At 49.6% G+C, this 13,352-nt stretch overlaps 1 protein-coding gene across 8 annotated transcripts in view; it reads right to left on the bottom strand.

Annotated features, from left to right (window-relative positions):
* POU2F2 (POU class 2 homeobox 2) overlaps positions 1–13,352 on the bottom strand; it is a 138,937-nt gene that overhangs the window by 16,663 nt on the left and 108,922 nt on the right. For 2 of the 8 annotated variants that reach the window (XM_060186062.1, XM_060186063.1), the window contains one exon: positions 12,877–13,155. The exons of the other annotated variants lie outside the window; for them this stretch is intronic. In XM_060186062.1, coding sequence (XP_060042045.1) covers positions 12,877–13,155 — 279 coding nt within the window. The remainder of the gene's footprint in view (positions 1–12,876; positions 13,156–13,352) is intronic. 8 annotated transcript variants of the gene reach the window in all.

Genomic DNA, 13,352 nt, shown 5'->3' with positions numbered 1-13,352 from the left:
CCGCCCAGCCCCTTCACTTATTTTTCTTAGGCCTAGGAGATGGCACAGTTAATAAAGCTTTAGACTCTCAAGCATGAGGTTCTAAGTTTGATCCCTGGCATCCCATGTGCCAGAGTAATAATGCTTTGGTTCCCTCTCTTCTATGTAAATAATTCATAAGTGGGAGAGAGAGAGAGAGAGAGAGAGAGAGAGAGAGAGATATCACATTACCATTCCAGTACATGCAATGCCTGCGAGCCTCGAGCAGGTAAGCCCAATGCTCTTCCAGTTTTGACTGTTGTTTATTACTGAGGTTTCGCTGCTCCAGGGTGACTTTTTTTCCAGATAGAGACAGAGACAAAGAAGAGCAGAGAGACAGACAAACTGACCACAGCACCGATGCTTCCTCCACTGTGGTGGGGCCTGGATCGGAACCTAGGGGTCATGCACCTGGCAAAGCAACACACTATCCAAGGAGCTATCCTGCCAGTCTTCTTTTTCTTCTTCTTTTTAAAAAAACATTTTATTTATTTCGTGAGACATATGAGACAGACATGCAAGTCTGATGCTCTGCCATCCTCATACTTCACCAGCTGCACCACATTTATTTCTTGAATGAACCAAGACTTGATACTCTACTCACCAACTCTTTTTTGTTGTTGTTGCCACCAAAGACCTCACTGCTCCTCACTTTTTTCCAGATAGAGACAAAGGGAGAGAGAGAAAGGTGCCATAGCACCAATGTTCACTCCAGTGCAGTGGGGCTGGATTCCAACCTGGCTATGTGCCTGACAGATCATGCACGCTCTGGGTGAGGTTCCCCCCCTTTTATCAGAGCACTACTCAGCCCTGGCTTATGGTGGTGCTGTGGATTGAACCTGACATGAGAGTCTGTATGGATGACTATTTTCCTATCTCCCCAAGTCCTACATGAGCTATTTTACCAGCCCTGCACGTGCTCAGGCCCCTGCTGGCTCCATCCCCAGCACCACAGGAGAGCATTGTGGACAGCAAGGGAGTTCCATGGATGGTGGTGCAGTGCTTTTGGGGGGGGTGTCTTTCTTCTCTCTCTGTCTCTCTCTCCTCTTTCCCTCAACAAATATAGAATTAAAAAAGGGAGGCATTTCAGCAGTGTTCCACATGTGCAACGCCCTGGGTTTAATCGCTGGCACTGCACAGAAAGGAAGGAGGGAGAGAGGGAAGGAAGGAAATAAATTCAGATGTTCCCTCTGCATCCCCTATTAAGCAGTCACTCTGCCCAGCATCTGTTTTTCTAACCATTTGTCGGCTCCTGGCTGTCCCCTGTCTACCTGTGAGGGCCTCTGCTCTCTGGATGGTGGATGACAGATGCTCCCTGACCTCTCACCGTTCCCACCCTCACTGCTAATCACGAGATACAGCTTCAGGGCCAGGAGACCTAATGCACCATCTGGCTAAAGAACTAAAGCTGATAACATTCCTCTAGTCCAAGCATAATTCAACAGATACATTTTTTGGTCAAATACTGAAAACAGTATGGTAAGGGCTCTATTGGAATATGGGAATAGCTGTGTGTTCTATGGATGACAGTCCAAAGACTACAGATGCTACTTGGTCCTTTGTCCATGGTCCTAACAGAAGCTGATGCCGTTTTTTTTTTTTTTTTTTTTTTTGGTTAGAGAGCAGTAAATAGCAAGGTTAATTTTGTTTCAGCCTGAGAGGTGGCACAGTAGATGGAGCACTAGACTTGGAAACATGAAGTTCAGAGTTCAATCCCTGACATTGCATATGTCAGTGATGCTCTGTTTCTGTCTTTCCTCCCTATTATATATAAATAAATATTTAGGGGTAGGGTTGTGGTTCATGCCATAGAGTGCACAAGGTGTCATTTTAAATTTCTTATTAAATTTTGTTATTATATTTATTTATTTATTGCAAAGAGACAGCAAGAAATTGAGAGGGAAGGAGGAGAGAGAGAGAGAGAAGAGAGACACCTGCAGCACTGCTTCACCACTGAAAAAAATTTCCTCCTGCAGGTAGGGAAAGGGACTTGAACCTAGGTCTTTGCACATTGTAACATGTGTGCTCAACCAGGTGTGCCACCACCCAACTCCTATTTAATTAAATTAAATTTATTTATTTATTTTTACCAGAGCACTGTTCAGCTCTGGCTTATGGTACTGCTGGGACCACTTTGGAGCCTCAGCCACAAGAGTCTTTTTACGTAACCATTATGCTATCTACCCCTGCCCTCTGGGTCTCTCTCTGTCCTCTCCCTCCCTCCCTTCTCTCTCCCATCAGTAAATAAATAAACCCAGAAAGAAAGAAAGAAATAGAGAAAGGAAGAAAGAAGGGAAGGAAGGGGAGAGAGAGGGAGAGAGAGAGAAAGGCAGAAAGAAAGTAAGAAAAAGAGAGAGAGAAAGCAAACGGATGATTCCCAGAACAGCATGCTGGCTCATAAAGAAAGAAAGAAGGGTGATCCAGGAGTTGGCGCAGTGGATAAAGCATTGGATTCTCAAGCATGAGGTCCTGAGTTCAATCCCTGGCAGCACATGTGAACCAGAGTGATGTCTGGATCTTTCTCTATCTACTATCTTCATGAATAAATAAATAAAATCTTTTTTAAAAAGAAAGAAAGGAGAGACAAGGGGAGAGAGGAGGAGAGAGAAAGTAAGAAAGAAAGGAAGAGAGTAAGAGAGAAAGAAAGTAAGAAAGGAAGAGAGAAAAAGGAAAGTAGCCAGGCTCAGGGCTGGGCTAGCCTGCAGACGGCCCCAGTCTCCACCATCGAGAAGCAGCCTGCTTGCCTGGGCCGAAGCCACTAGGGGGCACATCACGACCGCATCAGGCGAAGAAGTTAATCGGAGGCAGTGAGAAGAGCCTCAGGCTGGGATATTCGGCGCATCACCTAATTGGTCCCCAGCTCCTGAGAATAAACTAGCGCGAGGGACTAGCACGCCCCATTAGAGCTGAGAAGGGAAGACACTGCTTCCCGCCGCCGCTGCTGTTTTCTGATCCCCAGCAGTCGCCTGGCTGGCGGTGGCTGGATTTCAGTGAATGAATGTGGTGGCATTTGGGGCAGACTGCTGGGCTCAGCAGCAGCTGGGGTTCTGGACACAGACTAGGGACAGGAAGACCAAAATACTAGGAGACAGCACACTGGGTAGAGCACACAAGTTAGCGTGCACGGGAACCCTCCAGTTTGGGAGCACCTGTACAGCTGTATGAAGCATGAATTACTGTATGAAGCCATGGTGTCTCTCCTCTCTCTCTCTCCCCCCCTCTTTTAAATAATATATTTATTTGATAGAGACAGGCAGATATTGAGAGGGGAGGAGGAGATAGAGAGGAAGAGAGACAGAGAGACACCTGCAGCCTTGCTTTACCACTTGTGAAGCTTTCCCCTGTAGGTGGGGACCAGGGGCTTGAACCCGAGTCCTTGTGCACTGTAATGTGTATGCTTAACCAGGTGTGCCATCGCCTGCCCCCTCTTTTTTAATATTTTATTTATTTATGAGAAAGATAGGAAGAGAGAGAAAGAACCAGACATCACTCTGGCACATGTGCTGCCGGGGATCAAACTCAGGACCTCATGCTTGAGATCCAAAGCTTTTTCACCGCACCACCTCTCGGACCACTGCCCCCTCTTTTTTTTTTTTTTACAGTATCATTCAAATTTTTTGAACACTATTTATTTTGTTTCAGAGAGACACCTGCAACACTGCTCCATCAGTCATGAAGTTTTTCCCCTTACAGGTGGGAACTGAGGACTTGAACCTGGATTTTCTGTGCAAGGTAATACATTTAACCAGGTGTGCCACCCGTCCCCCTTCTCTCTCTTTCTCAATTTAACTTAGTTTAATTTACTTAATGGACAGAGACAGAAGTTGAGAGGGGAGAGGGAGATAGAGAGGGAGAGAGGCATTTGCAACACTGCTTCACAGCTTACAAAGCTTCCCCTCCCGCCCCCAATGCAGGTGGGGACGGGGGCTTGAGCCTGGGTCCTTGAGTTTGCTCAACCTGATGCACTACCACCCAGCCCTGAAAGTCTTTTGCAGAACCATTAGGTTGTTTCCTCAGCCCCTGTCCATTGGAAATTGTCCATTGGAAATCACACAAGCTGAACTCTATCTGGCTTCCATCCTGTCCTCTTCCTGGCAGCTCTCAGCTTCTGGCTCCCGCCCAGACTCTCCACTAGGCTTCGGCCTCCAATACTCACCTCCTATCTGACCACCCCCTTGACTTCCCAATCTGGCAGGTCCAAAGCTAGGCTCCAGGTCTCCTTGTCAGTCCTCTCAAACTCTCTGTTCCTCTCCAGGCTGCCCCAGCTCAGCAGAACCCAGCCGAGGAGGCCCACACTTGAAGAATTACCTGTGGCCTGTTGAACCCAAGCAGAATAGGCTCCAGCACCCCACTACAGCCCTCCTGGTGCAAAGTCTAGAAACTTTCCACTCCACTTCCCTCCCTCCCTCAGTCCATTCTCCCTGAGGCAGCTGGAGGGGCTTTTGTGAAAGATTATTCCATTTGTGCCTTTGGCCTGTTTCACACCCTCTTTCTGGGGCTCACTTGGAAGATGTGCTAGTCTGTCCTGTGTGCAATCAGGTTCAGCCTGGCTCCCACTGCAGTGAAGGAGGCTTTGGTACAGTGGTCTCTTCCTCTTTTTATTTATCTGAAAAAGTCATCCTGGAGTGGTGAAGCTTTGGCAATGACAAAATAAAGTCTTGCTGCTGGGGCAGGAAGATAGCAGAGTGGTAGAGTAGGCATCCATAAAAATACCATAATGGACACCCTGGTTTCAAACACTGTGCCACAGGAGAACTTCACAGCACAGGGGGAAGCTCTGTGGATGGTGAAGCAGTGCGCTGATCTCTCTCTCTCTCTCTCTCTCTCTCTCCCTCTATTCTTTTATCACTTTTTTTTTTTCCTCTAGGGTTATTGCTGGGTCTTGGTGCTAGCACTGGCACTACAAATCCACTGCTCCTGGTGGCTTTTTTTCCCCTTCATTTTATTGGATGAGACAAAGAGAAATTGAGAAAGGAAGGGGAAGAGAGAGAGGGAGAGAAAGAGATGCAGACCTGTTTTGCCACTTGTCAAGTGTCCCCCCCCATGGGTCCTTGCACTTTGCACTATGTGTGCTTAACCAGGTAGGTCACCATCCAGCCCCCTATCACCCTATTCTTTTATTTATTTTTGCTTCCAGGATAATTTTCTGGGGCTAGGTACCTACATCATGAATCCACTGCTCCTGGAGGCCATTTTCCCTTTTCTTGCCTTTGATGTTTTATTGTTGTGGTGGTTATTATTATTGTTGTTATTAATGTTGTTCTTAGATAGGACAGAGAGAAATTGAGAGAGGAGACAGAGAGGTCGAGAGAAAGATAAGAGACCTGCAGACCTGCTTCACCACTTGTAAAGCGACCCCCCTGCAGGTGGGGAGTCAGGTGCTTGAACTGGATCCTTATGCTGGTCCTTGCGCTTTGCGCCATGTGCATTTAACCCAATGCACTACCACCTGCCCCCCCATCACCCTAGTCTTTAAATTACATTTATTATTTCCTTTGATAGGACAGAGAGAAATTGAGAAGGGAAGGGGATCTAGAGAGGGAGAGAGAAAGACACCTGTAGCACTATTTCACTGCTACTGAAGCTTCCCTATCCCCTACACCCCTGAAGGTGGGCACTGGGGGCTTGAACCCAAGTCTTTGTGCGTGATAACATGTGCACTCCACCAGCTGTACCACCGCCCAGCCCTTATCACTCAATTTTTTATAGGGTAGCTGTTACAACAGCCATACCATTTTATTATTCCCCAAGGTCTGGCCACACCACGGGTTTTCTGATTCTCCCTCTTTAAAGATTTATTTATCTATTTATGTATAAAAGAGTGGGGGGGGGGGTCGTAGCGTAGCAGGTAAGTGCGCATGGTGCAAAGCACAAGGACTGGCACGAGGATCCTGGTTCAGGCCCCAGCTCCCCACCCAGGTGTCTATCTTTCTCTCTCCCTCTTTGTCTTCCCCTTCTCTCTGAGTTCTCTCTGACCTATCCAACAGCACCAATGGCAACAATAGCAAAAAGGGCAACAAAATGGGAAAAAGCGGCCTCCAGGAGCAGTGGATTTGTAGTGCAGGCACCGAGCGATAACCCTGCAGGCAAAAAAAAAAAAAAAAAAAAAATCATGGTGCCTGGTATTGAACCTGGGACTTCAGAGCCTCAGGCATAAGCCACTATCTCCCCAGGCCCTCAGTGGGCATGTTTTATGCCTCCATTCCTGCAGAATAGCTTCCCTCCTTCCAGCCCTTCTTTCAAACTCTGCCACTGGCAGCTGCACCCCCTTCCTCCCCAGCCCACGGCGGTGCTCTCCTCTGTCACAGTCTCTGTTCCCATGCTGGGAAGCCCCTTCTCCAATTCACCCATCTGTGAAGTCCTATTCATGCCTTCCTTTGGTTCAGACACCATCTCCTCCAGGAAGCCTTCCCTGGTCCCTCAGACACACGTTGCCAAGCCATGTTTATGTCAGTCATATCATGAAAACAGGTTTTTGTGTTTTTTTTCCCCCTCCCGATTTCCAAAATACAAAGTGATGTTTTAACAGTGCATGTAAATCTTCTTTTTTTAATTTTTATTTATTTATTTATTTTCCTTTTTTGTTGCCCTTGTTGTTTAACATTGTTGTGGTTATTAATGTCGTTGTTGTTGGATAGGACAGAGAGAAATGGAGAGAGGAGGGGAAGACAGAGAGGAGGAGAGAAAGACAGACACCTGCAGACCTGCTTCACCACTTGTGAAGCGACTCCCCTGCAGGTGGGGAGCCGGGGGCTCGAACTGGGATCCTTACGCACGCAGGTCCTGGCGATTTGTGCCACGTGTGCTTAACCCGCTGCGCCACCGCCCGGCTCCCACATGTAAATCTTCTATCAGCACCTCCCCCAGACATTCAAGATGATGCCCCGGGAGAGGGGGAGATGCTTTCCTGGCCTTGATTGAAAAGCCGAGCAGAGCATCCCTCACTGATGCAATGAACAGCCGCTAGGCCCTCAGTGGGGAGGGCCATGCCAGGTGCCAGGCACACATGCCATGAGGCGGCCTCATCGCAGAGGGACCTGGTGGGGAAGGCTCTTGCCAAGCCGTGGAACCCCTGTGACTTCAGCTGGAGTAAGATGGACGGGAGAGGGGTGGGGAGCTTTCGCTTCGTGCTCCCTGTGATTTCTAAGTGACAAGAGTTTGGGGTGCTTGGGTTTTCTTTTCTGGGCTTCATAGCATTTGTCAAGCGAAGCATTTCTCTGCGCCTCACGGCTGCTTGCCCACAAGACTGCAAGTCCCTTGGGGGCACACAGATGGATCTGAGTCACTCTCAAGGGTTCAGCTTCCCGCCAGGCCAGGCACCCAGGAGGCTGGGGAAACGCCACCGATGGGAACGTGGGGTGGAGCTAGAAGGACGAGGCACAGCCTGGGGTGAGGTGGGGTGGGGTGAGGTGGGGTACACCGGGTGGGCTGCAGTAGGTGGCTTGGGCAGGAGGAGCGTGGCAGCTGGCACTAGGATGGTGTGGGCATGGGACAAATGTTCATCTGTCTGTCAGGAAAGTCAAGTCCCAAGGAGACAGAACTCCCAGGAGGCAGACCTGACACTGCTCCACATTTGCTGAGGATGGGTAGCAAAAGGCCAGAGCTGAGAGAAGCCGAACAGGAGGCGCAAGAGGAAAGTGCTCAGCAGGCAGAGGTTCAAGGAGACCCTGAGTACCCAGACCTGAACGTACATCACCATGTGCAAGGACCCAGGTTCAATCCCCCAGTCCCCTCAACTGTAAGGAGGGAGCTTCATGAGCACAGAGCAGTGCTACAAGTGTCTTTCTTTTTCTCTCCCTTTTCTCTTTGTCTCTCAATTTCTCTGTCCTGTCAAATGAAAGGCCCCTGGGAGCAGTGGACTTGACATCTGGGCTCTGAGCCCCCGCAATAACCTTGGTGACACTTAAAAAAAAAAAAAAGCAGAGTACTGGGACCTGGGTTAGTGGAGCTGGATAGAGAGTCTGCTGTTGCTGTCACCGGGGTCCCGGGGGAGGCTGGGGAGGCTGTTCTAGGTAGCTATGGGCAGGTGCAGCGCCTGATGCTCCCTGGGGGACAGCTGGATCTGCATGAGGCTGCCCTGTCCTCCCTCCCCACCTCCTTCAACTGCTATTGAAACATATTCAGGAGATTCACACCCCGCACTGGGTGAGGAGGATAATGGCTGAGGGAGAGACATGGGCTGGGGTCCCCAAAGAAATCAGACCAGTCGGAGGGAGAGAAATCACTGAAGATTTCCTGGAGGTGTGGATTGTCGAGCTGGGGGTTTGAAGGATGAAGAGAAACTGCCCAGGTAAAGGGAGGGGCAGCTGTGGAGAGTCGTGCATGTTACACGTGGGCACTACTGCTGGGGCTCCCGGTGGCCCGATTGCTGGGGGGGCTGGGAAGTTGCACGCCATGAAGGACAACTACAAAAGGCAGAAGTCTGGGATTCTGTGGGCAGAGCCCTGGACTCTGGAGTTTGACTGGGGCAGGCAAGGAGCGTTGGCTGCAGTGAGGACTGATGGCTTCAAGGAGGTGACCATCATTCAGCACAGAGCCCGGCAGCAAGGCAGATGTGCGTGGGGAGCACGATCGGTGCTTCTGCAGAACGGGGTCCCATGCAGGGAGCTCTAAGAACCCAAGTGCCAGCTCAGTGTTAAGGACCGTTCCAAAAAGAAGACGCTGGTCAGGGAGCCGGGCGGTGGTGCCGTGGGTTAAGCACACATGGCATGAAGCACAAGGAACGGCGTAAGGATCCCGGTTTCAGCCCCCGGGCCCCCACCTGCAGGGGGGTTGCTTCACAGGCGGTGAAGCAGGTCTGCAGGTGTCTGTCTTTCTCTCCCCATCTCTGTCTTCCCTTCCTCTCTCCATTTCTCTCTGTCCTATTCAACAACAACGACAGTAATAACAACAATAATAACAACAATGACAATAAACAACAAGGGCAACAAAAGGGGAAAAAAAAAGACACTGGTCAGGGCCCACCAGGAGCCTGAACTCAGTCAAGGAAACAGCCTTGCAGGTGCTGTGGAGTGGAGTGCCTGAGCCAGGGCTTCCAGGGCAGGGCATGGGGAGAGGAGCCACCTGTTCAAGCACAGGGGCACATGAAGGGTCCCTGCTGGAGAGATACTTTTCAGGACCTTTGCTGCCCGGGAACATGGGCCACCAACTCTGTTTACACAAACCAGGCTGACATCAGCTCTGGGTAATGTGGGCAGGTAGGGAGGGTTGGGCTGAAGGGATAGTTTGCTCCCCCAACACACACACTCACACACACACACACACACACACACACACACACACACACACACACACACACACACACACCGATCCAGCCTACAATCTCTGTGGGAAGTCTGCTATCTGCTGTTAAGTATTGAACTGTGTCCCCCAGAGTTGGGGAGAAAGCATAATGGTTCTGCAAAAGACTCTCAGGTCTGAAGCTCCAAGGTTCCAGGTTCAATCCCTAGCACCACCATAGGGCAGAGCTGAACAATCCTCAGAAAGAAAGAAAGGAAGAAAGAAAGAAAGAAAGAAAGAAAGGGATTGGAGTAGGGCACCAAAGTAAAAATCTCTGGGTTTAGGGGGGTGAGGGTGGAAGTTTAGCTTCACAGTGCGGGGGGGGGGGGGGATGGGATGGGACACAGTCTTTTGGTGGTGGGAATGGTATTTATGTACACTCCTATTAACTTGTAGTCATATAAATCACTATTTAATTAATATGAGAGGGGGAAAATTGATTGAATGTCTCAAACCTTTTAATGCACAGACCATAGGCTGAATCTTTGATATGTTGGCTCCCTTGAAAGCTTAGACCAGGGAGAACAGAAGCAACCGGTGGCACAGCTATATACAAATAATGTCAAAGGACATAAATTACAGTGATGTTGTATATGATACAGGAAATCCTAACAAAGGGATTTTTCAAAGTTAACCCAATTGCCAAATAATATGACTATAGCAGTAACTATCTATTGCCTTCTTTTTAAAAAAATATTTATTTATTCCCTTTTGTTGCCCTTATTATTTTATTGTTGTAGTTATTATTGTTGTGTCGTTGGATAGGACAGAGAGAGATGGAGAGAGGAGAGGAAGACAGAGAGGGGAAGAGAAAGACAGACACCTGCAGACTTGCTTCACTGCTTGTGAAGTGACTCCCTTGCAGGTGGGGAGCCGGGGGCTCAAACCTGGATCCTTCTGCCGGTCCTTGCGCTTTGTGCCACATGCATTTAACTCACTGGACTACTGCTCGACTCCCCTCTATTGCCTTCTTAACACTAAGACAGCAGGAACCTCTCACTTCCTCTATAGAGCCTATATGTCCCACAGTCCTGGAAACTCTAGGGTGGGGCTCACTTTCCTGCATGCCTCTCTCAATTCATACCAAATGATATTGCATCTGCCGATTCCAACCTAATCAATGCAACAAGTACCACCTCAGCATGCTTCACTTCAGACTGTGTCCAGAGACGTCAGGCGTGGAGTATCAACCCTTCAGCCTCATTACTCAGGTGAGACCTTTCCTTTCATAGGATTCTCTAATTCCGTCCCAGGAGGTTCACTTCCTAACAAAGTCCCAAAACCTAGAGATAGACCAGGTCCCATGAGATAGAGCGTATGTTCACATGTATCCATAAATTAGGGCAAAATATATACCTGAAAGCAAAAGTACACAATAGTCGGCAGTGAGTCAGTAAAAGGTTCCTAATAAAATAGTGTCCACTTAGACTTAGATACCCTCCTCACTTACTTCCTATTACACTTACCTCACTCACTCCAAAGCTAACCTTAGCAAAGCAAGGACTGCAAAAGCTGAATAAGGGTGAGAGACTGGCATACTTTAACCATGACCCTTTAGTCACTATCAGCTGGGTCCCTAGTTGGGGAGTCCTGAGATTCCCAAACATACATGATGCGCCTAGACCTCGAACAAATCCCTCTCCCCAATGTTACCAGTCATCTCTATCAGGAACAACACAATAGGCCCCTTTGTGGGCCCCATAGGACCTTGCCCTCAACTTGTATCAACAATGGTAGAGAATGTTCCTTGCTCTGAAGGGAGGATGGACAACATACACTATGTTCCACCTGAGAAAGGTGTGTCCTGAAATTGGGGCAGTTTGAAATGTTCCTACTCATGACCACAGAATGTGAGCTCAGATCTACAGGGATGCAGAGGTCACATAGGCTCCTAAGCTGAATATGGGCCCCAGATCAGATGAAATCAGTGGGGTTTACAGTGAACAATATTTATACACCTTTCCCATATTAGGAAGCTACTCTCTTCCCTGATCCAGGTTTTGGGTCCTTTTTCCAGCCATGACATCATCTCCCCAGAAAATAACTTGGATCTACCTTAATATCAGATTTCAGGCTCAGGGAAAAAAACAAAACAAAACTAGTATAGTCATGGGCCTTTTGGAATATAACTAAAATATGCCTACTAGCTATCTACAAAATGGAGGACCCCCCCCCCCCCCGCCCCGCCAACTCTTCATCTGCACTATTCCAGCCTTTAGGTTCATGATTAGTCAGCAACTTGTTTGGCTTTGTATGTTAACTCTCTTTTCAGCCACCAAGTTCCAGTTGCTACCATGATGCCAACCAGACTTCCCTGGACAGACAACCCCACCAATGTGTCCTAGAGCCCCACTTCCCCAGAGCCCCACCCCACTAGGAAAAGAGAGAGGCAGGCTGGGAGTATGGACCGACCTGTCAATACCCATGTTCAGTGGGGAAGCAATTACAGAAGCCAGACCTTCCACCTTCTGCACCCCACAACGACCCTGGGTCCATGCTCCCAGAGAGATAAAAGAATAGGAAAGCTATCAGGGGAGGAGGTGGGATACTGAGTTCTGATGGTGGGAACTGTGTGGAGTGGTACCCCTCTTATCCTATGATTTTGTCAATGTTTCCTTTTTATAAATAAAAAATGAGGAAAGAAAGAAAGAAATGAAGGAAGAAGGAAGGAAGGAAAAAGAGATGGTAGAAAAACCAGCCCCTGGTGCTGGTACAAATATTCATGGAAAGAGGACTTGAGCAAGGGAATCAATGAGGTCTTTAGAATCAGCTCTAATCCTGACTGGGAGACTCATGGGCTGGGGGAATCTGTCCCCCTAAACAGAGAGGAGGCAGCATGTGAGGACTGGAGCAGATTGGTGATGGTCATCTCCAAGCTGGGGAAGACTCCCAGCCCCACTAGAAGCTGGAAGAGGCAAAGAGATTCTCCCCAGAGCTAGTGAGGAAGGCAAATGCCGGCTGTTTGCTTGATTTTGAACTCTGGGTCCAAGATAGTAAGCATTCTGATGCTATGAGGACCTAGTGGCTTTTTTTCCCCTTTCTTTTCTTTTCTTTTCTTTTCTTTCTTTTTCTTCTTCTCTTTCTCATTATTCCTTCCTTATTCTCTTTTTCTGGCTACATTTTCCCTCCCTCCCCTCCTTTCCTTCTTCTTGCCTCCAGGCTTAGCTGAGGCTCCAATACTGCACAAGTCTACCACCTCCAGTGGGCTGTTTCCCACCCACCCCCCACCCAGTAAGAAAGTGTCAGAGAAAAAGGAGAGACACCATGGATGTCCACTCCACCATGCACAGGAAGCCACCCTTTGCCTGGTGTTCCCATAGGCGGTCACGGTCACAGGAAATGAATGCAGCTGCTGCCCACGGAGCAGGACCAGGATGGGGAGAAAGGAGAGGTGCCTCGGGGGGAAGTAGAGGACAATGTGCCCACCTCCAGAAGAGGCTCAGCTGGGTACATCACACCAGGAGGGCATCCTCCCTGAGATGGGTGCATCCACCCGGGGTTTTGGTTTCAGAGCACAGCGAGCTGCCTGGCATGCGGCTGGTGGGGAGCAGGGTCCCATGGACCTATCAGAGCCCTTACCTGTGCTGTGAGCTGGATGGGCTGGGACAGGGTGAGCTGGGGAGCCCCGGGGGGCTGGCTGGCAGGCTGTGATGGTGGCAGGTCGCCTCCCCCTGAGGAGGCTGGGGGCTGCGAGGTCGAGGAGGAGGCAGAAGAGGAGGAAGAGGAGGAAGAGGAGGAGGTGGAAGAGGCGACGGCGGCGGCAGCGGCGGCATTGGACTGCTGCACAGCGGCGGCCAGAAGCTGGGCCTGCGCTTGCTGCAGGAGGAGCTGTTGCTGGGCAGGCATCAGCGCCGTGAGCTGGCGGAGGGGGGATGGGGGAAGCAGAGAAGGCAGAGAGGGGTTAGTGGTTAGGGCCAGAGCCAAGCGAGCTAAGAGGCCAGAGGTAAAGCAGGACGCAGGTGTGAGAGACAGTGTGGCCGTGACTCTGGAAAGAACACCTCCTGCCGCCGGTCCTGTGACAACGGGGCAGGGGGGTACCTGCCCTGATGCCCGCC

Source organism: Erinaceus europaeus, chromosome 2 (assembly GCF_950295315.1).
Source record: "Erinaceus europaeus chromosome 2, mEriEur2.1, whole genome shotgun sequence".
Lineage (NCBI taxonomy): Eukaryota > Metazoa > Chordata > Mammalia > Eulipotyphla > Erinaceidae > Erinaceus > Erinaceus europaeus.
The sequence above is the reverse complement of the archived record's forward strand: the minus strand, read 5'-3'. Positions and strand labels throughout refer to the sequence as shown.